Genomic DNA, 25,373 nt, shown 5'->3' on the forward strand with positions numbered 1-25,373 from the left:
TTTATGTTTAGCATTTGGACCCTTTGATTTGCTGGTGTGTCTGTTTCCCAACTCAGATATCTACTATCTACTTTATAATGCAAGGAGTATTGTCTTGTGATGGAAGGAAGACCAAGAATCTGACCTTTAGATTGATGTGATACAATATAAATTGACGCACTATAATTGCAAATGAGAGTGCAATGGGACTTGAGTCCTTTGTGTGGGGTGTGAGAGAGATGACACAGCCGAGCAACGCATACCTGAGTCAGCACAGTTTGCTAACTGGATTAGCTGTGATGGTCTGTCTTGTGCCTCTCCTGGCATTATCAAGCTCATTTTTTATGGGACTTGAAGCAACTCTTACATAGGACCTGAGCACCTGGCTAGCTTCTGTATTTTACAACTAGAAAACTGCAAAAATTAGAATGTCTTTTAATTCTCTTGTTTTCAAAACCATTAATATAGTACTCAGAGCTATAATCTTTATGGACCAGATTGTAATGTTCTTTCTTACAGTGAATGTGAGACTGTTCAAGGAAAGAAGCAGCCCTGGGTCTCAGAAACAAGTCAGGATATCATAATCTGGCCCTGTATGCTTTGTGGTTATTATTATCTTTTTCTGCCAGCAACAGTAAGTTGCACACAGGTATAATTTAAAGCTAGAGATTATGTGAAATGTGTTTTGAATAACAGATGAGTCTCAGTCAGGTATTGTTAACATATAATTAAAAGTAAAGATAAATACAACCGATATGACTGTGTGCTTAGTGCATTCTCTTTTGTGGTGGTGCCTGAGGGAGGAGACTCAGGGTAGGGGTTGTTCCATTATAATCATCCTGGCAAAGTCTCTCTGAAATCCTTCTGTGGAGACAACAGAATTTTCTCCCTGGAGTAAAGAGGTATTGTTCTGTCCGTAATAAATCCAGCTGATTTCCCGGTGTTGAGGGATATGCGGGCTATTCGCATTCATTCTCACTCTCCTCCTAGCAGGCAGGTGCATCATGCTTCTGCTCATTCCTTTTGCTTTCTAATTTTTTTTAACATTCAATGGTTTTAATATTTTTATTTATTCTTTCTCATCTGACCTCCTATGCCCACAAAGTCCCTGCTTGTCCATCAAGATGGACTTCTGGCGGCAGACTAGTTGGCAGCATGACTGCCTGGCCAAAGTGCCATCCGTGCTCTTGTCACTTTGAGTCCCTGCCTCCAGGAGCGAGGGAGTTGTGGGTTCCAGCAGCAGCACAGAAATCTACCATGAAGATGGTAGGACAGAACACGATCAGAAGATGTTCAAGAAAGGCTACTCCATGGGGTTAAAAGAGCTGTGTTTAATAACAAGATTTTTTTTTAATTTGCAGAGAAAATATTTCAGTGTTTAAAAGTGAAACTAAGCATTCTGATTTCTAGTGAACTGTATTATCACAATAGGATTATGCCTGTTCCCTTTCATTTGAACTTCAGGTAAAGTTTCAATCTGTGCTTTATTTAGGGCACAAATGTTTTCATGATTGTTGACTCCATGTGAGATTCAAGGGCTTTTGGAAAAATAACTGACTATTTAAAAAAAACACAACCCTGTCATTATCGCATCCTTTCTAGGGTGAATGATGCACAGCTGCTTGCTGCCAAGATACTGTTTTGTATTTTAACACTAGGTACATGCAGGTTCCATCAAGTATGTGTCACGTTTTTCCGCTTTAATGCAGATGACAATGCACTGCATGGGCCAGTTTTCCTTCAGGAGCCCAACAGCATGATCTTCCCTTTGGATTCAGAGGAAAAGAAAGTGAAGCTGAGCTGCGAAGTAAAGGGGAATCCCAGACCAACCATCGGGTTTGTTGAATGTTTCACTATTCTTTAGCATAATCTCCATGCTATGACAGTGTTCCCCAGGAGCCCATCTCCTGTTCATATCATGCTGTGTAACTCAGTGATATCCCTGGAGTCTTCTACAGTGCTGATAGCTAAAAAAAAAAAGTACATCACGAAATCACCACATGTTGCAACACAATTGCAAAATTTGGACAAGAGTTCAAAAAGGTTATGGAGGGGTTATAAATAGTCTTGGCTCCCAGATTAACCATCCTTTTCCATAAGCATCAATGAAGCTCTTAATTATTTTCACCCTAAGTAACTGCTTTAGCATCCTTAGAAAAAAGATGCCATCTACCACGGTGATGCTGCTGCTGTAAATCACTTAAACTGCTGGGTTTTTACCTCCAGTGCCTTTCTCATTCTGTTCACCAAAGCAAATGGCACTCTGAAACCGATTAGAGTTGTCAGACCTCAGCCACTGCGCTGTCTTCTGACAGGACTGAGTATTTAATGCAGTAAACTCTGTTGATTCACTGGTGCAAATGTATTCAAATTGTTTCTCTGTATGTTCTGGTAAAGGGAGCTGCTATGCAGCTGTGGTTCTCTCACATGCTCCTTCGAGGGCTGGTAGGGGTGAGAGTTGCTGTAACCGGGGCAACGCGGTGCTGGTGTTTCTCAGTTCCCCGGTTTGCGACAACATCTGCTGCGAGTGATTTTTCTTAAATTATAAACAAACAACCAGCAAGTTGGGAGAGGAAAAGGAACCTCAGTGGACTTAAATTGTTTAAAGATCCTGTTTCTGGGACTAACCCTTGCCAAGTTATTAATTGCAAAAAGCAGCAGCACTAGCAACTACAGAATCATAATCAGTAATCATATCAGAGACTGAGATATATGTCAAGGATATTGCTATCTCAGTTAAATATTGGAATAGTTCAATACTGTACCCTCTTTTTTTAAATAGTAAGTGGTCAAAGATGTTTTAGATCTTTATTTACCACATGTTATGTACCCAAGCATGTCTTTTAATATTAGCAGAATTTAACTTTGGCATTTTGTTCTATAGGTGGAAGTTAAATGGAACCAGTATTGGCATCGGTATGGATTACCGCTACAGCATGGTGGAAGGCAGCCTGTTGATCAATAATCCGAATAAAACCCAAGATACTGGAACATACCAGTGTGTAGCAACAAACCCATTTGGAACAATTGTCAGCAGAGAAGCAAGGCTTCAGTTTGCTTGTAAGTAACAACACAGCCTCTGTTCCTGCAGCATGCTAGAAAAACTGAGCACGCAATACTTGCTTTCTTTAACCTTTTCTATTGCATTACGTAGTATTCTCTGAGCTTTTCATGGAGTAAGGAAAACACCTGGATTTAGAGTGCAAATGTGACTGAGTATTAGATGCCTTGGTTTATCATTATTTAGCTACAACTATAAGTAGTATGCAGGGTAAAATGCTGCTGGTCTTGATGTGAACTAACATTATATGCAATTATGAAAAGCCGTTCTGCGGTGCACAACAAAATCCATAAAAGTTTATGAATGATGAGACAGAACCACTAGTCATCTTTTTTTTCTTATGTAGTTGCAAAGGTGAAGGCAGAGAATAGATACACGGGCTTATTCATCTAAATCTGTGTGAGTTCTCTGTGCCGTTGTCCTGGGAAGGTTGTACATAGAAGCTTAGTTAATACAGCAGGACCTACTATGAAATATCCTTGCGTGCACATGCAGGAGTTAAAGGCACTCCATTTCCAGACACAAATCCATCAATAACAGTGAGCTGGGCTTTCAGTAGAGCTCGATGAAAGATGCTTCTCACCAACTGGTAAAAGAAGTTGATATGCTCCAGCTACAAAAATAAAAAGGTAAAGATGCCACTATACGCGAGGTTCACGCAACAGAGACATGATTTGTAGTGAGAAGTATTATTGTGAGTTAAGTCCTCTGTCTCCCAACACAGTTTACAATATATCATCTGTTTGCTTATGACCTGCTTGTCTTTTTACGTGGCTGAAGGTGGGAGTAGTGAACAGCTTCCTTTAGACCAGTCTTACCACTTCAGATTCCAATATGTCAGGGCAGTCGCTTCATAAATATTGCGTTGGTCTGCTTTTCTGGAGACCACGTGTTTTACAGCAGGCCCTGTCTTACAAATCGTGGCTTCCTGCTACCTTTGAGAGTCAGCCTGGGAAGCATCATGTGGAGCAAAGTGCTTCAATACTCCCTTGGCTGGGGTCATCCTGTTTGCTAAAGTCAATCTTCTAATGATAAGCTGAGTAACAGGTTGCAGTTCCTAAAATGCTGGTCCCGGGCTTCAAAGGGTTTAAGAAGGAGAATGATGATGCTGTTAAGCGCAGTCTCCACTCACTTCTTGAGTGGAAATATATCAGCTTCCTTGCTAGTTTAAATTATTATATGCCGAATAGCCAGGGTCTTGCAAACATACAGTGTTTGCAAGTTTAGAAACATCAGTTTAGAAACATTTGAACTAAAAGAAAAAGTGTATGTCAAGGTAGGCTCTGTTCACAAAAGAGTAAACCATTGTGTCTTGTATAATCAAAGGGATTACAATCAGAATTGTCTGAATTATGAAATACTGAGTGATTTAAGTTTATTACAGAAGCTGTGCTTCTAAGAAACAACAAAAATGGGCATCTGTATTAGTAATGAGTTTTTTTAAGCCGTGACATCCAAGACATATGGAAACAGTAGCACTGCTTAATATAACTACTTACCTTTATGTAGTTTTATTCCAAACATGATCATTTTTCAATAGACTTCTGTAGATTCTGTGTGGAATAACTTAAAACGTTGTATGGTTCACTCTTTCTAGCCACTAGCTCTCTTAAGCTGTTTGCTCCCATTTACCCTCTCAGAAGTTTTCGCTTTTATTAAGTTATTTTCTTTGAATTTACACCTTTGTTTGGCACCTAGATTGCACAAATAGTCTCTGACCCAGTTCCAGCACTTCAGCTTGGTCCCCTACACCCCACTGTGTTATGTATTATTTAACTGTGGAAAGCTGTTTGGTTAGAGTCTCAGGAATGTACTGCCTAAACTGTCCGTACCTTCCCCCTTCACCTGAGCAACCCCGTATTTTCCAGCAAAGTTGGTGTATTTTTGATGTTTGTGTTCTCATTTTTATTCCTGAGGAGAGTTATGCTTGGTCTTTTGAGACTAATGTCTGGGGGTTTGAGGTTTCTTGTCCTTTTAAGGGTTAAATTCTGAATCCTGGGGCATCATTAATATATGTTCATTCATTCTTCAAGGGCTGTCGTATTTTTCTCTAGCGTTTTTGCTGGAGATTAAATTGATGTAGCTATTCAACCTCTGGTGGAGGTCAGAGAGGGTCAGCTATTTAATCCTTGAAATATGTATTTAGGTTACAAACTCATTACGATAACAGTGCTAATATTTTCCCCAATACTTGCTTTGTGATATATCATTTACATTTCAAATTTGTTCTCTCTCTTTTTTTCTTTTTTTGCTCCAATGCTACTTGTCTGTGAAGTTGAACATATTTTTTGAGAGTGAGGATTCTGCTGTGCCACAACAATAGAATATGGATTAATGATACCCTAAACCCTATGCTTATAGCAATACAGGCTATGAAAAAAAATAAAAAAAAAGCTTTAAGCTCTGAGTATGAATTCTAATAATGGCTTCTCCAAAATGATATACGAACGCACAGCTGAACTAGATTAAATGATGTGCTTTTTATTTTAGGGGATGGGGCTTAGCTTGACAATTTTATTCACTGTACTGTAGTTTCTTTTCCAAAATAACACTGAAATCAATAAGAAGCTATGCCTGGAAAGAAGTGCAGCTCTGATGCTGCAGTTTGAAGACGTACCCACCCATTCAGATATACGATTAAAGCTGTTTACTTATGGCCCAGATCCTGCTTCCGTTTAAGTTGAAGATAAAACTTGTATTGATTTTTAGTGGCACCAGTGTTGGACCATACTCCTTTGAAAGTAATGAATTTGCAAATTGTTCTGCCTTCTCAGCTCCCATTCTCTTTGGCAGAACTCAAAGGTGCTGGGCAGAGTGGTATGCTGTGAGCAGGATGCACTTTTAATGAGCATCTGTGCCAAATTATTTCTACTGATTGCGAAATAATTTAGGAAATGGAACATTAGTGCACACAGGTGCTGAAAGTTGCATTTATACCCACATCTCCATAAGCACAAAATCACAAAGCTGAGTTCTGGGAAAGGCTTTAGGAACTATTTGTCCCCAGTGCGAGGCAGTATTGATGCCCTTCCTTTAGAGATCCTTGCCAGTCTGTTCTGCATAGCATTTGCAGACCTTTCTCAGGATTATGCATTTGGAGGACTAAGATTTGGGTTCACTTATTTTGGTGGACTCTGCTAGTGCTAATCTTACTTGCTAGCAGCTACTACTCATTGTCTGGACTGTGTTTGTACTCTATGCCCTGTGCAGGTAATGACTTAAGCACTTTCAAATTTAATCCTCCTCCCCTTCTATTGACTATTGAGTGTGATTAATGTCCAAAGGATCATCTTGGGCAGCTGAATCCCAATGGCTTCCCACCAGAAATGTCTTTGCAGAAGTTCCCATTCTGTCGCCATGAGTGAGGTGGCCATTGAGAGTGCCACCTTGCACATAATTTGTGGATCACCTACTGTCTTTTACTTAACTGGTTTGCTCTTGCTTAACTGAAGGTTAGTAGTGAAGAAAATGCCCACCTCTTCAAAATGAGCAATGCTGGTGGAAATGGGTTCAGGAATAAAAAGAATTCTGTTTGTAATTCTTTGCTAAATGATGCCCAGATCCATTTCTTTACAATTCCACTGGTAGGGTGGGATGAGCAAGATGGGACTCTCCCCAGCAAAGAGAATTGCAATTATTATCTTTACCCTTCAGCTGATTTGCAAGCACCTACAGAGCAACAACTCTAATTAGAGTTGATATATATTTTACCTTGTTGAGGCGGCAGTTTGTGTTTTACCACCAAAGCTTTGAAGCCAGGGATTTTTGCACAGCTCACAGAAGCTGTGCCGAGAGTCAATCTGGTCACCCCTGTGACCCCACCCTGATGTCTTCAGACTGTCTACTGCATTGCCACCTTCACCTGTGGTAGCTAATGCATCTCCGGGATGAGACCAAGGCTCCACTTTGCTTTTCTGCCAGATGACCCCTGTCTTCTCCTGTGGAGCCATCCTCGGTGCAGGTAGATGAAATATCCTTTGCCTGCTGTGATAACTAGACTCGATTTGGCCCTAAACTCCTCAGCAGGATTTGCAGTTTAACCTGAGAGACACAAAGACAGTGCTCCTTGTAGTAATGCTAGTTTAAAAATGAACTCTCCAGAGACTGGGTGAGAAGCTATGCAGTACTCATTGCCTTTCTCACCTGTACTGATGTTTGTCATATGCTGTTGATTTTGAAATGAGTATCCAAAGAGGAAAATTAAGTTCAAATTGGTGCGGTTTTTCAGTCATAGTATTGTTTTGCCTCCTGTTGTTTTAAAAATTGCCTAAAAGTGATGTCTGTGAAACATAAGCTGTTAAAATAAATAGGATGTGCTTTTCAGGTGTTTTTAGCATTTTGCACATTGTCACACCCTACACTGAGAGAACAGTTCCTCCACTCTGCATTGAGAAGGTTCTCAAATCAGTGCCTGTCCAACCTGTAGAAATTTTCTGTGAAGGAGTTCCCTTTGAATCTGTAATTTAAGAGGCCCATGCTAATGCTATGGGTATTTTCTGCAGCCAGCGAAAATGATAATTGAGATGTCCAGGGGGCTGAGGCATCAGTTTTTAGAAGAGAAATAAGACCCCAGGAGAAGGGATGGCAGGGCTGAAGGGAGGCGTCCTCAGAGGTTGCTGAAGCAGCAGCAGAAGCAAACCTGCTACCCTGGACCCCCAGGCTCTGGGCAGGTAAGATGAGATCAAAGGGGAAAGGTCTCCTCCTCTTGCAGTCAGCCCAGTGGAACACCTGGTTTTGTGTGTGGAATTTAGCCTGAACTGGTTTACTGGGTTTGAAGATTAAACTGTGCCAGCAGGGCAGGGTTTGCAGGTGGGCTTCCCTCCACCACTAACTGGGGCAACAGCCTCAGACTTAACCTTTTGTACATTTTCTATGGGATTGTTCATTTATAGAAACTTTAACTTTCTTCTTCATTACCATGAATGTACCCTTAATGGCAGGAAATCACACTATTGTTGTTGAAAACTGCTTCCCCCTACACTTTATTAAAGGAATTTGTTTTATAGAAGTGTTTCTGTGAAAATAATTGTTATGCATCAATTAGCAGCTAAGGCTTGGTACTGTGCAGTGCAAATGGTAGCAGAAAATACAGTAATAACGTGGTTGCAATGAGAGTACTTTGGGGCTTTGACCTACCATCCCAAAATAATTTCATTGTGATGATAGAAAAAGAAAATTACTCCCAACATTATACTGAAAAGAATTATTTTTTTTTTTTTTATATATTCCCATTGCTGGAATGATTCCTGTTAAATCTTGTACCCAAGCAAATCCCATAATTTTTGCTATTAGTTGCTAAGAAACAAATTATAATTGCTGCTCAAATTCTTTACTGTTGTACCCTCTTATTGCCCTGAAGTGCATTCATTTTCTTTTTGGAGATTAAATGATCAATGAAGTAATTCTTTCAAGAACAATTAATAATGAAAACATTTTCAGAAAACCACTAAAGTATCTGCCTTGCCTTGCCTAAACAAACAAGCGCATCAACAATTGCATTGATTGATCAATGAAGCGATGCACTGCTGCTCGGCTGAATGAGGCATTCGGCACGCAAATTAAATCATTTCCGCAGTGATTACTAACGTCTGAATTGAGAAAAGATGATGTGTTTTAAACCTCATGGAAATTAAGGAGACTGAGAGTTTGGGGTTTTTTTCTGGAGTCAGATCGCAGCTGGGACGATGGGTATGTGCGGCTCTGCTCGTCCCTCGGCAGCCCATCAGCCGCTCGTGCTTGTCCTCTTCAGGAAGTTTATTTTTTCGAGGTTTTTCTACTTGGAAGGGCAGAAACCTCATTCGGCACCTTTTCCCAACTCCTTTGTTCTGGTTCTCTGTGACACCACTTGTAAAAAACCACTGTGGAGAATATAGGGATGGAAGTTTTTGGCATGCAGCTTTTCTGACATCTTTAGGAAGGGGTCTGCTTTCCCGTACACACCCCAAAGTCTCCTTTACTGTGTTGTTTCTCTTTGAAGCCTCTCGGAGCCTCTGCAGATCCTGGCCAGACACAGGATTTGATTGTGGTACACAGGAGCAGCTCTGCAGCAGCAACAAATGACACCGTGCTGGAAAGAGTCCGCCTCTGCTTCTGCTGGCTGACCCTTCCTGTTTCAGTTTCCAGAGAGACTAAAAATCTTAATATAAAATTTCCTAGAAATGCTGGATGCATTTTTAAAATTCGAGGTCCAATAAATAAGTCTGTTTTGGTATAGATTCTCTGGTAAGAGAGAGATCACAAACTTTTCATTCTCCCTAAAGGAAGAGTTGTTTTGTAGTTCCTGAAACTCAGTAAATAAATAATTGTTTTGGGGCTTACATTTGGACTTCTGTCCACCGACAGAGGCCCCATCTTCCCAGGCTACTCCAGTTCCACCAAAGTGGCTGGGATATACTAGCTATCCTCATTTTCCTCCACGTATTTATACAAATGAAGCTGTCAGGTGACAGCCCATAAGAGTAGGGCACAAGTTAATTGTTGTGTCCCCACTTATGCAAAGTTATGTTAAAATTGTCTAGGCTGTCAGATAAGATTTGGGGGTAGTTAGAACGAATTTAGCTTAAGACATGTCTCTTTCTGAATAGAATCCCTGATTCCTCTTCTAGTGTCATTTACAGGCAAAATGCTGTTTATTAAGAGTAAAGGGCCTGATGGTCGTATCCAAAATCAGTCACTCCTACTTTTGCGCCTCTAGGACTGGGTTTGATGTGATGCAGAATGTATTCTTAACAAGGCAACGAGCAAATCTGAGTTTTTCTACATGAGCATTTCCGAATGTTTCTCTCCTTTGCTGAAACCTTAACTTGGCTATGCAAAGTGCAGTCATCAGTGTTGGAGAGCCAGCTCCCAACCTCTGCACCCTTTGCCACACAATTCCCAGTGGGTGGAAAACTAGGCTAAGCCTCATGTAAGCTCTTCCTTTTTTTTTTCCTTCTTTTTTTGATGAATAGGACCAACAGGGAGTATTGTAGCAGAGGATAGACATATAACCTACTTTCATCTGTGATAGAAGGACCCTTAACTTAGAACAGAAACATAGAATTTATGCCTGCTTTGTTTCCACCCAAGGGTTATAAATAAAATGACTACATTATTACTTAAAGCAGCGGCAGGGCATTTGTAAATAAGCAGCGCATCTTCTCTCAGAGCTAGTAATCTTGTAAGGCTGCAGTGTTATTTAAGAAGTGTATTTCAGTTTATATCATGCAGAAATAGTGCTGCTAAGAGCAGGGAGTGTTGCACGGGGTGGGGAATGGAGGGCTGTGGCTGGGAGCTGCAAGGCACAGGCTTGAGAGTTTTTTCCTGTCTCTCTCCAGGGGCTGAATCTTCAAGAACAAAATGCAGATGTAGATGTTTGTTTAAACATGAACACTTAGTGGACCGATATGGTCCCAGCATGCCAAGGTCCAGTGATGTAAGCTTTCCTTGAGAAAATCTCTGCTAGTACATGAAACTCTTCCTAATTTTGAGAAAATATCTTTGTGTTAAAGTGTGTCAGGGTGCTGTGGAAAACTCCAACTGCACCTGGAAGGAAATGGAGTTTTCTCATTTACTCTGATGTTCTGAATGAAGCAATTTGTATTGAGGTTCTGAGCACAGATATTTGGGACAATTTCAAGTATATGTTCTCGTGGCATATTGTAATCATTTTTTCTGGCCTTTTGTATCCAGTGGATAGAGAATAGGGCAAGGAATCAGGAGATTTATGTTATTTTGTCAATTATTAGAATGCTTCGTGTAACACCGAGCCCCTTTAGGCTCTAAATCCCCTGGTCTGTCAAATGAAATAATTCTGTTTACCTAGTTTGAAGAAATAATTATTATTCTTAGGTTGACTTTTACTGATTCTATATCAATGCAAATCAGTTTTGTCTTGAAATACATGGAAAATAGAAGTTACAGGACCCTCTGATGTGATCCAAGCTATACCCAAAGGGCAGAGGTCAACTCTATAAGGCAATTTCTGTTCCTGTTGATGGGATGCAAGGCCAAGGCAGGACAGCTTTATCCTAGTGGCTACTTTTCCATTGTGTTTTTTTTTCTTTCCTATTTTCCTTCTGGAAGGCAGAGCCTGGGAGTCAGTGTTGGCATGCAAAGGACAGCGGAGCTTTACATATGTTTGTCAAAAGTTTTCCCATGTTAGTTTTCCTGTCTGCTACAAACGTGACTGCCATTTCATAATTCATTAGACATGAGAGATGAACAGAATGCAAAAGTCTTCTCTATGAGATGCTGCCTAGCATCATAATGTGTATTTCCATAAGCAAGCTGAACTACCACACACCCTCTGAGGATGAGGATCTCCATGGGATCATTTTCATTTGTGTTTCTATCAAGTAAAGGGAAAATTTTCTTCGAAACCTCTAGCTGAGCAAGCTTGTGTCACATTATTTTACATTATTTGGTGTCTGAATTTGAATTAATTCAGCTGTGCAAAGTAAGAAGGTGCGGCAGAGTGTGCAATAGGGAATACATGGAGGCATCTGCAATATTAATGCTCAGCTAGGAAGTGAGAGAGGACTGTGCAGTATCTCCTGCCGCCAACAGAAGTACTGCTTTCTGGCTATTGCAGGATCACCTGTGCTGGCAGAAAGTGTGTGAATAACCTATTGTTTTTGCTAGGAAAATATAAAAAGAAAACCTTGAGAGTAAAGTAGCTCCATTCAAGTCAACCCAAGGGGAAATATCTGCCCAGATTTTCCAGATTAAAGTAATAAAATTTTCTGAGTCCTCAGCATTTTGTCTCAAGTAGGAGAGTTGCTTCAAAATGAACGTTTGAAACATTTCCTATAGAAGGATAGTAAACAGGCAGCTTTTATGAAATGGAACATAAAATTAGCCGAGTGTTTTTTTTTTTCCTTTTTCTTTGGTAACATCATAGAAAGTGTGATTTGATTTCAGAAAAGAACAGTGGGCAGCGCCTTGCAGCTACTGCTATGAGTGCCCTGTTCTCCCATTAAGACGAATGGCTTCCTTGTTGCCTATTTGGAAGGAAGGATCAAATCCCAGTGAGGTGCTAAGGATATAGTGTGCCAGAAGGAGCCATCCTGATGAGAACAAGCAAATTTTACTTGGTGTGACAGAGGAAGGAGAAAGCATTCCGAGCACGGCAGGAGGATCCATGAATCCCAAAGCTGCATGTTGGCCAGTGTCATTGGTAATGCTTGAGGAAAAGCTGTCACAGTCTTTAGGATGCAAGGTAAATGTCTGAGGAGGAATTTTTAGCCATGCGGGTTGACAAATCTGTCTTTGATAGATGGTGGTCAGTGAGACTTGGTAAGATTTAAATATTGTCTCAATATGAGAAGCCTGATAGAGATGTCAAAGTCCAAGATGATACATAGGTCAGAGATGTGAGTGATGGGGAGAGCAGGGAGGGCTTTGGAGAAAAACAAGGTCTTGGCTTGCATACCAACACACCACACCAGCTTTCTCCTTTCCTAAATAAAACGTGGCTGTTTACAACTTGCTCCTGGCTCTTACAGGAGGGGCTGCAACCCCTTCTCCCTGGCAGGAGGCAGTGCGCCTCCTCTGACAACATCTGGTTTCAAACCTACAGCTCCTCCAGGTACACAACTCTTCTCTTTGTCTAGCCTAAATCAAGACTTCAGAGCAAACCCCACCATGAAAATCCTGCAGATACCTGCTCAAAAAAGGCCTAGCTGAGATTTTTTTGCATCATGTGAGAACAATGGCAGTTTCCGTGCAGGAAAGGATAGGTCTAAAAGTCCAAACTGAACCTGGCCACTTGGTAAAGATGCAGAGGTACTGCCTTGTTTGATGCCTATGGTAATAAAGCCCAAGCAAAAGCATTTTCCAAAGGAGAGGCATAGTGGGGGAATGGCAAGATGTTTACCTTTTTTTTTTTTTTTTTTCCAGTGAAGTTGAATCCCAGTGAAATTTATGTTCTAAAGGTCAAATTAGAAAGCTTTCTTTCCCAGACTTGTAAACTATTTCTCAAATCAGTGACTCTAAAAATTATTCATTAGAAGACCAGCTCTTAAACTAAAATTCTATTAAGCTCTCTATCAAAGGGGATTTTATTCTGGACCGCAAAGTCCGCTGTGTAGTCCTGACACAACAGCAAGGACATGGGCAGAAGAACTTAATCTTTGTGTATTTGTGAAAAGGATGACATAAAACTCTGCTTTTAAAAAGTCAGGCACAGGTTTTATAGAGACAGTGTTTAGAGATATTAGAGCCATAAATATCAGGAGGCAAATCTTGTCAAGTGTTTCGAGAGCAAAAAGCTTTAATGCTTTTGTGGGTGCTAGTCATCAGTTAAAGTGCTTTCAGCCTGCCTTCATATAGACAGGCTGTGATTTCTTCAAACCAATGTCCCCTGAAATTGATTGAGATGCACTAGAATTTCATCTTCAAGACTATTTTATGGGCCAAATTAGCATAGTTTATAGTCTACAGCCAATGAAGTCATATTGTTCCATAGGCAGTGATGCAAATGGCTTCTGTCTCCATCTGGTTGTGTATTTTGTCCAGGATATGAAAGCATGATCTGTTGTATTTAGAGAGTTATGCAAATGTGATGAAAACAATTTGGAGGAGGGCATACAAGCTATCTCTTGATAGAAGGTTCTTTATTCAGTCTGAACCAGGAAGACTTGGCAAAACTCTCTGGCCACTTTTTTCTTTTTTTTTTTGTTTAACAAGGTGTCATTGCCATCTTATTCAGAATGCCCTTGAGATAAGTCATTTAGTCTTTAATAATAAACATATTCCATTGACTTTTATTCAAGGACTACATATGACCTTAAACATCATTCTAAATCTTAGATTGCTGGGATTGTCTTAGAATTATAGAAGGAGTATGAGAAGGCAAACCCCATTATGCTCTGTAAATCTCTTCTAAGTCATGCTTGAAAATTGACTTTAGGTGTCTTGGCTGTATCTGTGTACATAAATGGATTGTGGGTTTCACATATATGAAGAGGTAAGTACCTCTTATCTTCATCATTACTTTATTTCCTATCATATGGGTGCTTCAAAGGTCATTCAATAAATATAATAAAGCTCAATTCTTATCAAATTCTATTTTAACCATTCAAGTTTTTCTTGTATCCAAATTAGAACCAAGCCTCAAGTATGGAATACCAAACCAAAGGTACCATGCAATTTATATAAGCTGAAAAAAAAACTTATTAAAAAAGTTGATCAAAGCATTTCTTGGTAATCTAACTGAAGTATTAGTAACCTAGGGGAAGATGTATTTTTACTTAAGTTACACTGTAAGTTTAAGTGCATAGTATCCAGTTATTGCTAATTCCCTGTAATTGTAGAGTTGCAATGGTGCCCACAATCTAGCATGTGTGGGTATGGTCTAGCCATTTCCCTTCCTGTGCTCCTACTGGACATAAGCTGAGTGGTGTCAACCTTCCCAGGAGAAGGCAGTTAAACAGCCGCCACTCACCTGCCTCTGAAGTTGCTTTGCTTGGAGAACATGATGGTGATGGTGTGTTTCTTCCCCTGTCTGGATCTGATTGAATATTCTAATACATTTGCTACTACTGTTCTATTAACTCCTGTTTCTTCGCTGATTCCTGACTGTTATGTCTGAGTTTTGACTCTGTGTGATTTATACAGGTTGTGTTCTTGCTTGTGGTTCTCTGTGTTCCACCCAAACCCACTTTGCTTAGTGCCAGGTTGTGTTCCTTTGGTGATGAGGTGCTGTGGGTTGTGCTCACAGCTTGGAGGCTTCTATTTCCATCCTATGGCTGCACCAGCAAGGCCTTTGCAATTATATTATGGTTATATTCTCAAGGTCCTGTGTTACAAGCCCTAGTTTTTCCTTCAGGCACATAAATCATCTATCAAGGTTCATCGAATAGCTCGCTCTGTAGTGATAATGATCCGTATGAAGATACAGATAGACATATGGATACAGGTATTAAGCTTTGGTAGTTACTTGCTATTAACATTGACTCAGTAGAGGAATATCACTGATTTGTTATCAAATTTGTTTTACAACAGTCTCTAGAGACAGACTTTTAAGTAAAACACAGCAATATAAAACGCACTAACATCTTTTTTCTCTAAGCCTGCATATTAGGGAAATTTTTTATTTTGGAAATTAAAATTCAGTGACGTAGAATGAAGTGACTGGTATATGCATGTTTTTGTTAGTGTATAGTAAAAGGAGAAATAGTTTCATATTAGTTAAACAAGAATAGATAAAAATAGCGTTGACACTGCTTTTCTAATTATTAGGAAAAAAAGCCCTAAAATGTAATGACAAAGGATTCATTAATGGTGTTTGAGTTTTTGACAGTATGCCATTCAAGGAGATGTACAGCAGCGCTTCTGCATGATATAGTCACATAAATTGGTTTTCTAGAAGATATGCAGGCTCCTGTCACCATCCATTTCAATCATTTACTATTCATGTAATTTTCTATAATATTTATTGTTTTGTTTAATAGTTCTTAAATAGCTCTCTTGCATAGAGAGTTCTTTCTTGATTTCGGAAGCAGGTTAATTACGGGTTTTGGATTCTAAAAATATGCTCCATGTTAAAAAAATAAAATAAAAACAGGGAAACCCTCCTCCAACAAACAAAGGCGGGCAAAGGAAAGCTTAGCTCTCGTAAAAAATAGGGCTATCTCTGTCAGATCACCAATGACCTGAGACTTGCAGCCTCCTGAGGGAAGCCTCCTTGTTTGGTGTGGTTTCCAGGGCATGCAAAGCTCAACAGCTGAGTGATTTCCACATTGCAGGCAGTAATAGGAACCAAGTGAACCTCACATACAAACACCGTAACCACTCTGCTTGGGCAGAGGTCTTAACAATAGAACAGTCAGTGGAGCTCTAAATGAAAATAGATATACATACAAAAAGTAGAGGCCAAATGTTACACTACCCCTGCCAGCGGGAACTTGTGGGAAAAGTGAGCTGATCTTGTCTTGCTTTCTTGCTCATACTTCAATGTACTCTGTGAAATGTTTCTTTTAAAGAGCAAACTTCAATTTTCAGGACTTACCTAGTGGTTGCTTATAGAAAAAGCATCACTGAATTTCACAAATAAAGTACAAACTCAGGTGCTGCTGCGCCTTTTTTGTTTGCTTATAATTGAATATTCTTTGCTGTACTGATTTTTTTTTTACATAAAACTTGGGGAAATTTTTCATTACTCTAGCCAACGTTGGATTATTGTAACTGTGAAGAGCCATATGGTTTTTATTAAAATTTCCATATGCCATTTACTGAGACAAACTACCCAGTCTTAAGGGGCTTTGGGTAATTTCAGACTGTTTAAGCTTTTATTAAACCGTATTTGAGGTTTTGGAAGGAGGTAATTCAATGTAATACCTTACCTAAACTAAAAAGCGGATGGAATTGACTGCTGCTGGCATTTTTCTGGGCTTTGAAGCATTTTTGAGGAGTAAACATCTGTATCAGACTGACATTACTTACCTGTACCTGTGTGAGTTGTGTCACTAAACATTAAGGCAGAGTTTTCATGGAGGCTACAGAAAAATCTAGTCATGCAAGAAAAGACATTCAAGTCGTATTAAACGGTGGATGTTAGTGTGCATGTGCTGACAGCATATTGCACTCTAGTGCATTTCAGCATCAGACATCAAGTTTTTCTGCAAATATTAGCTAATTACGTCTCTTTTGAGATACACAGCTAAAGTATTTATCCTTAGAGTTGTGAAAACTTTGGGACAGAACTTGAATGACTTTCTCAAAGTACAGTGGTGTCAGTGGAACAAATCAATGTATTTTTCACAGGTTAAATATGGACTGTTTTATACTCAGATGAGTCTGTTAAGTCCAGTTTAGAATTGATACTGTGGCAATGATGAAATTTAAGTAGGATCTTCATTTATTCATTAAATAAGTTCTGAGTAACAGTGTTAATCATGATAACCTGTATGCATTCCTATTAAGCTTCCCTGTTATATTCTCCTTTTGCCCTGAAAACTTTACTAATCACATACTCATGTGAAACTGGAGTTGCTGGAGCTTATACAGTATTTTTCGGTTCTCAGTGGAGTCATTGGTTTAGTATTGCATGCTCCCAATAAGCGTTGGCAGGACATTGACCTTCAAAATTGGAAAGCATTAATATGTTCTTCCTTAGTGGTTTCTCTTAATCAGTTTTGACAATTGCTTTCTAAATAGAAAACGTCCAAGTTAAATAGACAAAAAAACTAATATGTATTATTTTCATACAAATACCTCATCTTGATTATTTGAAATCACACTTTTAAACTAAAAGCCTGATCTGCGAGTTGATCATTGACGCAAGTGACCTAGGATTTCTTGTGCAGATGTGTGTAGCTTTGGTTAGTTAGGGTAAGTTTATTTCCTTCTTGCATCTCCAATCCTTTTTGATCCTATGAATAGAAACATAATTTTCTCGTGGTCAGGTACTGCCTAGTGCCACAAACCTAAATTGGTAACATGTTTTCACCAAAGGCACATGCGGGGATCCTAGCCCCAACAAGAAGCATTTTCTGGTTTTGTACGCAGTCATCAATTCTGGTCATGTTTTGTTTGTTTCATGTATAAATATTTTTATTGAAATTAAGGCTCCTTTCTTTTTTGATATATGCAATGATAGATCACTGTAATTGAAGCAATTCACACCCTGAAAACTTTAATTAAGTCACGGAGCTGCCTGCATGCTAAAACTTAATGAACTTATCACTTCCAGGCATTGTTTTGCTTTATCTTGTTCTCTCTTTTCTGTTTACCAATGTTCATTGCATTATGTATAACATTTAACTGTAAACTCCTTAAATGACTGTGTTTTTTATGTCTGTTATAAGGTATTTAGTATCCCATGGGCTACTTGAGAAATCTGGAAATAACTACATTATGATTTATTACATACCATGTTGCCAGGTGCCAGGAAGCAAAACTGTACAACACTCAGGTCTGTTAGGCATCTGGCCACAAGACTATCTCTCTGGCTTCCAGACCTCCTCCTGTTTCCCAGTGTTTCACGCATCTAAATTCTGGATGGGTGCAGAGCCCTGTAATATGGCTTCTTGTTTATTACTAGTAGCATTTTCTGCCAGTTTATCCTTAACTGAACCTGGTTGCTCAAGTGTAATTAAAGCTTAGTTAGCATTTGTACATGTTCTACAAAAATAGTCTTGATGTCCAAGCATCAAGGATGCTGAACCCACTGGTCTTTGGTAGTTTATTCCAACAGGTGATCATCATCATTCATAGTAAGTGTAGCTTCTCATGTCCATTTCCATGACTTCAGCTTCCTATCACTGGGTTTTGTTACATCCTCCACTGGGTTAGCAAACACTTCAAGTGACGGCATTGTCTCTTCACGATGGTGTTTCTACGCATAAACCAGAAATGCCTCACTTCTGTTGAAGAAAGTAGTGACCTTTTCAAGGCTCTCACTGCCTCCCTCCCAAATCTGAAATTCATTTATTTCAATCTACAAACTTCTGGGGGGGTTTTGTTGGATTTATTTTGATTTTTTTTCAAAATGTGGGCAAAAGTATGTGTCGGGAGTTGGTGATCACATTGACAGTGTATGCATAACTTGATGAAGAGTAAAGCATGGAAGAATACAAGTAGGGTTAAGAAGCAAACAAAAAAGGTAAAATATAATACAGTGAGAAAAACATGAGTAGAGGCTAGACCTGTAATGGCACATACTGAGTAGCCACGCCATGTCATGGGGGTCGTCTGTTTGGGCACAGTTGCACAGCCAGACACCTGCAGAGCTTAGATTTCCAAGATCACCTAGTTCTACTCAGGTGCAATTTCCAGTGGAAAGAGAGCTGATATCAAGGGAAACATGGAGGTATGAGAGATCTGCTTCAAAACCTTCTTACGAACCAGTAGCTGCACCAACACATAATTGAGCTTGCTGATTTAAATAGATGTTCTGGTGGTTTTGTGGGTTTCTTTTTTTTTCTTTTTTTTTTAGCAAATAAGAACAAAAATCCAGGGTCTTTGGGCTGGAAGGCAAGGCAAAGTGGAAGTTAATGCTCTTGTCAGAGGAGACACATACAGCCAAGCCATTTACACTGTAATTCAGTCATTCTGCAGCTGTGAGGGTTATTTTCTTCTTCTTTTGCTGTCCTATTGATTTTTAATGTCAAAAGTAGAGAGAATAATTTCTTTCCTAGTCTCTGGACAGGAGTAGAGAGGCACTAAACAGCTGTGTTTCTCTTGAAGGAAGATAACAAACATGGGGAAAAAAGTGTTGAGTACTACTGCATAAAAGCTTCCTGCCGGGTAGTTTTCAGCAAGTGTGTTTAACTTTTGTTTAGTAATTGGCTTTTCCTCCATGTATGGGGAATTCAGGAGTACAAAATTTCAGTGCAATATTCTGCACCCATGTGAGCAGAAGTTTGTAGGAAAGATTTTTCCACTTTGCACAGCATGTGAAAGCAGAGGAGAACCTCTCGAATGCACACATCACTAGTCTGTATGCTTTCTTACCATTCAACAACACCGATATTGTTCTTAATTTCTTGGAAAAGATTACAAGGTAATGTTTAAATCACATGTCTTATTTGTAAAATAGTAATGATGTTATTGTTAATTGGAGTTGCTATTTAGATACTACAAAAATAAACTTGAAGTGCAGATTCAAATCTGCAAATTCAAATTAACCCTGCTGAGGGTGGTGAGGCACTGGCACAGGTTGCCCAGAGAAGTCATAGAGGCCCCATCCCTGGAGGTATTCAGGGCCAGGCTGTATGAGGCTTTGAGCAACCTGATTCAGTGGAAGGTGTCCTTGTCTGTGGCATCCCTGGAACTGGATGATCTTTCAGGTACCTTCAGGCCCAAGCCATTCTATGATTCTGTGATTTCAGACTGCATGATCATAATCAGCCTAATCAGTTCAATGAGACGTTAGCCTATCTTACAATTATCTTAATCTTGTAAGTTTACTTAGATCCACGTTTTAAGGACATGCATGAAGCTTGTCAGAATTGATGGCTGACTTTCAAAGTTTTGTAGCTTGCACTATGAGTGATAGTGATAAATGCTGTGCTCTGTTTGCTGCCATTAATTGATTTTGACTATTCTTCCATAATTTCCTACTTGTTCATCCAACTATAGACTTCTTTTTGTGGTAGAAATCCTCTCTTTGTCCTAAATATATGCGTATCTGTTTTTTCAAGAAATAGGATTGTTAATTCCTTGCAAAAAAAAAAAAAAATTAGAGGCCTAGATTTGCATTTAAGCTATTGTTGTGCACTTTCTCTCCATACTATTGCAATCAGGAGTTCCTGGGTCACCAAGCAGGTGGTTGTTTCTTATGATTAATAATTAAACACCTTTCCCATTCCCTCCTCTGTGATTAGTAGAAGAACTCCCTAGAACACCATATAAGTAGACTTAAACATGCATGCTCAGTTGATGCAATATTTTTCTTTTATCTGTTCCAAAGTAGACCTGTGTATGGCTTTTTTTAGCATTCAGGCCCAAAACGTGAATTCTGTATAATCTTTAAAATGTTTTGTGTATGTTTGTATTTATATATGGCATTATGTATTAGTTCTGTAAACATGGAAGAAGATATAAATAGGGAATCTTCCATGAAATATTATTTGAGACTTACCAATACTTCTGCATTTTTCTTTCTATTGAGTATATATACGTATATATTAAAAATAGCACCTGCATTGATGATTTAGACTTGTTCTGCTCTTACTTTTACCTTCTCATTTATTGAAAATAATATTAATCTAAAAATATTTCCTAATAACATTTTTATTCCTCCAGGTGTCATTTTGGTTTTAAGCTATTATTTCTTATGCAGCTGTCCTCAATAAGGATGAGATATAATTTTGTGCCTGTGTGCTGTCAAAATATATTTAAATCTGTGGAATTGGTGGATGGCCAGAGGAATGGGTGAAAAATGCCATTCCACCTTTTTTATACAGCTTAGGAGAGAGAAATTATCTCTCTATTTCTGTTTCGCTGATAAAGCATTTTCTTCTGTTTTCCTTCTTTCTTCTCCTAGGCCGAAAAAAAAGACAGAAGGGCAAAGATAATCACCCTGTTATAGTTATAGGCTCAGGCTATGACTTGTGATTGGGAAACTCCATGCTCTTTGTGTCCCTGTACCTACACAGAGTCTGAACAAACCGCTCACGCTGATGAATCTGCTGTTAAATTGATATCCAGGTTAAACTCGGACTGGTTTTAAAAAATGTGGTTTTGAACCTCCTGTGTGAACCCATTTTGCCCAAAGGGTGTGATAATTCAACAGCCTCAGCACCTCACACAAGCATCAGCATCAGTTCAGTTGGCGTCACCCAAGGGGTCCACGGGCAACAAATTTACACACTATTTCCACTGTAATTCCCCTTTTGCTTGGATTTTGTCCTAACTCATTTGGCTTTAGCAGGAAAGGTCTGTGAAGACAGTTTCTAAACTGAAGCAATGACTTCTTCTGATTTTATTTATTTTATTTTATTTTTAAATATGCATGCCAGTACTTTCAGAAAACATTTTCAAGAGAGGGTAAAAATCAAAGCTTCATTTTTCATCCTTGTAACCTCTTAATGGTGTCCCTACTAGTATATTTATCACCTGTGTGCTTTCTCTGGTTCTCAACTGCACTGACAACAGGTTTGTAATCACCAAACCACAGCATAGCTACACTGAAATAAAAAAAAAAAAGTAAATAAAATTTAAATGCAAAGGACTTTTAAAAGGCTAGCAAAGTGATTCAGTGTGTTAGCCCTCCTGCACAACAGCTGGTGGTGCTGATCAATACCTGGTGCCACTGCTTGGCTCACAGTGTCACCTCATTACATAATAGGAAGTTTCTTGAATTTTGTGTGCAAGGGCAGAAGGGAGCTGCATTTTTGCAGTGCATGGCCCCTGAAGAAAAGGAAAAGGAGAGAGGTGGACAGAGGAATTTCGCTTAATTAAAGCACTGTGTGGGTAGCATACAGCTATTACAAGAGACTTCTTTGTGGGAAAGGAAGGGGTTCTACACATGGATTGCAATGGTATCAGTAACAAGTCTCCTAAAGGGAAACAGTATAGGCTTATAACAGAATTGGTTGTAGTGATTGTTTAAGGCAGTAATTCTTTGTAAATTCATAAAAGAAAACTAGAAAGATTCATGGAGATTTCTTTAGGCATTTCTTCCCTAAATCAGCACATTCTCCCTTTTACCAGCCTTGCAGCCTGCAGAGATGTTTTTGCTGCTTCTGGTGATTGGCATCCAAAGCAACCTCCCACCGCCCCACGTCCCACCCAGGTCCCACCAATGCACCTTCCAAGCCGATGTTCTCTTTCTCTGTCATGTAGCAAAGTCCTAGTGAACCTTCTGTCCTCCTCATGACAAAAAGCCGTTACCCTCCCTTTAACTGAGTTCTTTCTCTCTTGGCAGACCTGGAGAACTTCAAAACCAGAACAAGAAGCACCGTGTCTGTCCGCCAGGGCCAGGGCATGGTGCTGCTATGTGGACCACCACCCCATTCTGGAGGTAAATCAGTTTTTCTCTTGCTTTCAGCACTAAGCAGCAATTTGCAAGGTTTTCATTCCCGTGCTGTGTTTCAGGAAGTTTAAAATGGAACACCATAAAGGAGAGGGCTGTGGTGGGTGCCAGCTTGACTAGTGGTTTGTGTAAGCAGTGAGAAGAAAATTGTGGTAAATTTGTTCAGGTGATTTGTGGGAAAGTTTTGAAATGGGTGTATGTACTGGTGATGCAAAAGCATTCCAGAAAGATGTTTGTGTTCTCTATGTGGAAAAGAGCATCTTATAAAACTGAGAGGTAAGTACATTTCTAGTGCCCAAAAAGTTGGAAAACTGAAATATAATTGTTTCCCTCAGTCATTTGGATGAGAGCTGACTACGTACATGACCACCATCTATGACCTACTCTAATCCAGGTAGAAAATTATCTTAATTGTAGCCAGATCCGCAATTAAGCTAAATTGATATATTACAATTTTGTAACTAAGCTGGGCAGGAGTTATGCAAGTTGCCATTTTCTGGTTTGTACAGAAAGTATTTAATGGAAAGTCAAAATAAGTCCAGTTCATTCAAACTGAGACCTTTGTTCTGCAAGAATTAATCTTTTCTGTGGCAATATATTATTTTACTTTTCCTTCCTCCTTTTCCCTCCTCCCAAGGTTAGAAATAAGGATGTGTTTCAAGTCACAACTGCAAAGTGAATGCTTTTCAATCATGTGCATCGCATTTCTGTTGGCCAATTGCATGTCTCCCAGTGCAATCAAAGTTATTTGGTCTCTAGCAATCACTGCACAATTACCACAGCTATCTCCTGTTCCAGCTCTGGGCAGATGGAGGTTCATTCATAAGAGAATATCAGATATCACTGGGAAGTAGCTGCATGTCAGAAAACTGCCGTGTTTCAATCCCCAGGGTCCAAGGCAGTGTTTGCAAAGCAAAGCTGTAAAGATCGGTTCCTTCCAATACTCTGATATCCCACCAGTGGGTTTATAGAATTGCAAGTATTTAATATTGCAGTGCAACAGTAAAAACCATTTAGGTTGGAAGTGAAAAATAACATATCTTTTTGCAAGTGTGAGTGGCATTAAGACAGAGAAAATGCAATCACTTATTTTGGAATTTGTTTCGAGCAGCAAACCCAACTCAATCATCCTTGCAAAAGGTGCCTGGGGACATTAATGACCGATGCTGAAGTGTACAACTGTCCGGGAGAGTAAGGGGGGAATCTACTCTATTTTTTTTTTTTTTTTTTGCTTTAGTTTTTGTTCTGCGTTGAAAAGCACACCTTAAAAAATTAGAAGCAAAACTATTAAATCTGAGAGTAACTGTTGCTCTAAGGAAGTGAGGTGTAAGTTTTTATGACATTTTACAGTTAGAAAAAATAGTAAATTAGAAGGAAGGGAATCATTTCTTATCCACTGTTGTGTCATTGGTCATCTTGGTCTTCAAAATTGTGGATATTACTAAAAAGTCTATTTACATCCAGACATTTATCCTTTCAACTATAGTTCACTCTAATACTCTGCTGCTTGGAAACATCAATGTTTAAAGAGCTGGCATCTAAAAGTGAAATTATGGTGGCCTACATAAATTAGTTGTTGAGGGTTTCTTCTTTTTCTTCTTAATGATACCAGATAAAGAGCTTCCTACTCTTCAGATGTTAGAAGAAATTCATCCTGAAAATTAGTTCAAATGATTAACGAGTATTTCCAGCATCACAAAATGAGCTGCATGCAGCTTGCACAGAGCAATTTGGGTATTACCATGAATTGTCCCAATTTTTAGTTTAGTACAAGTTGGAGATTCTGCATATGAATCTAGTCTTTCCCCCCTCCCAGTTCCCCAAGATGAAAATGAAATTTGTATCTCTTGCAGCACGGTTTCAGCAGGGAGTCGTTATTTTGTCAGGTCAGTGCATCCTGGTGTTACATTTTGTTAAGCAGCATAATGATATGATAGCCTCCTGTGCTGAAGTGCTTGCTGAGTGCTGAAAATTTGGAAAATAAATGTTCATCTGGAGCTCAGGAAGCTGCTGGACTGAAAACCAGAATAAATGCAGATCAAACATTTGCTTCTGTTATATTTTCTGCTCTAGGAGCAGTGGATGCCTGAGCCACTGAAGCCAGTCCTGCCATATTTATGACAACTTGTCTATTAGAAGTTTTCAGTTATTTTTTTTTTAACCTTGTTCATTTGTTCACTTGCATGCACTGAGTTGTTAACATTTTTCTGGATAACTACCCTCATTATTTGCACTGCTTTTTTAATCCAAAGCCTAACGATGGACATGTGGCAATGATTCCACACGTGAAGCTTTGCAGAAAAAAAAGTCAGAGTAAAGAATTGCTGTGAGAACATGGCGTTCTGGGCCTGCATAACAGCACAATGAGCTGCTGTAGGTATTTTAAGTGGACAAGAGAGAACAGTCAGAAGTCCTAAAAGTATATACGTAGCTAGAATTTGGCTTTGGTTTTGATGCAATAAACGCATAAGGATCCCCATTGCAGCTGCTGGCTGATACTGTAGCAGCATTGACTAAGCAGTCCCCAGTAACTGAATCCGGGCAATGAGTTTGGAAATGGGAGGAACATCAAAAAGTTTTCATGACTTTTTTGATGAGACTAGTTAAGGTATCTTAAAATGTCTTTGGGTGATCTCTGTAATTTGCATGCCGTAAAAACAATGCTATCTTGCTTTAAATTTTCAAAGCCCTAGTAGATCAATACCATCTGCTTTCATCTTCAGAGGAGCTGCAGGAATAATTGATAAGGGGGTTACTAGACAAAATGGAAAAAAAAAACCCAAACACAAACGACCCACCAAACTTCAGGTTTTCTGACGTGTTTCATTAGTTTTTAAGACTTTTTATTACATTTAGTTATATTTTGAAACC

General features: G+C 39.3%; 1 protein-coding gene across 4 annotated transcripts in view; it reads left to right on the forward strand.

Moving 5' to 3' along the window:
* Positions 1-25,373, forward strand: part of CNTN4 (contactin 4) — a 332,207-nt gene that overhangs the window by 209,812 nt on the left and 97,022 nt on the right. For all 4 annotated transcript variants that reach the window (XM_069866137.1, XM_069866140.1, XM_069866138.1 and 1 more), the window contains 3 exons: positions 1,689-1,815; positions 2,864-3,039; positions 22,395-22,490. In XM_069866137.1, the coding sequence (XP_069722238.1) occupies positions 1,689-1,815; positions 2,864-3,039; positions 22,395-22,490 (399 nt within the window). The remainder of the gene's footprint in view (positions 1-1,688; positions 1,816-2,863; positions 3,040-22,394; positions 22,491-25,373) is intronic.

The sequence above is a fragment of the Phaenicophaeus curvirostris genome, chromosome 11 (assembly GCF_032191515.1).
Source record: "Phaenicophaeus curvirostris isolate KB17595 chromosome 11, BPBGC_Pcur_1.0, whole genome shotgun sequence".
Classification (NCBI taxonomy): domain Eukaryota; kingdom Metazoa; phylum Chordata; class Aves; order Cuculiformes; family Cuculidae; genus Phaenicophaeus; species Phaenicophaeus curvirostris.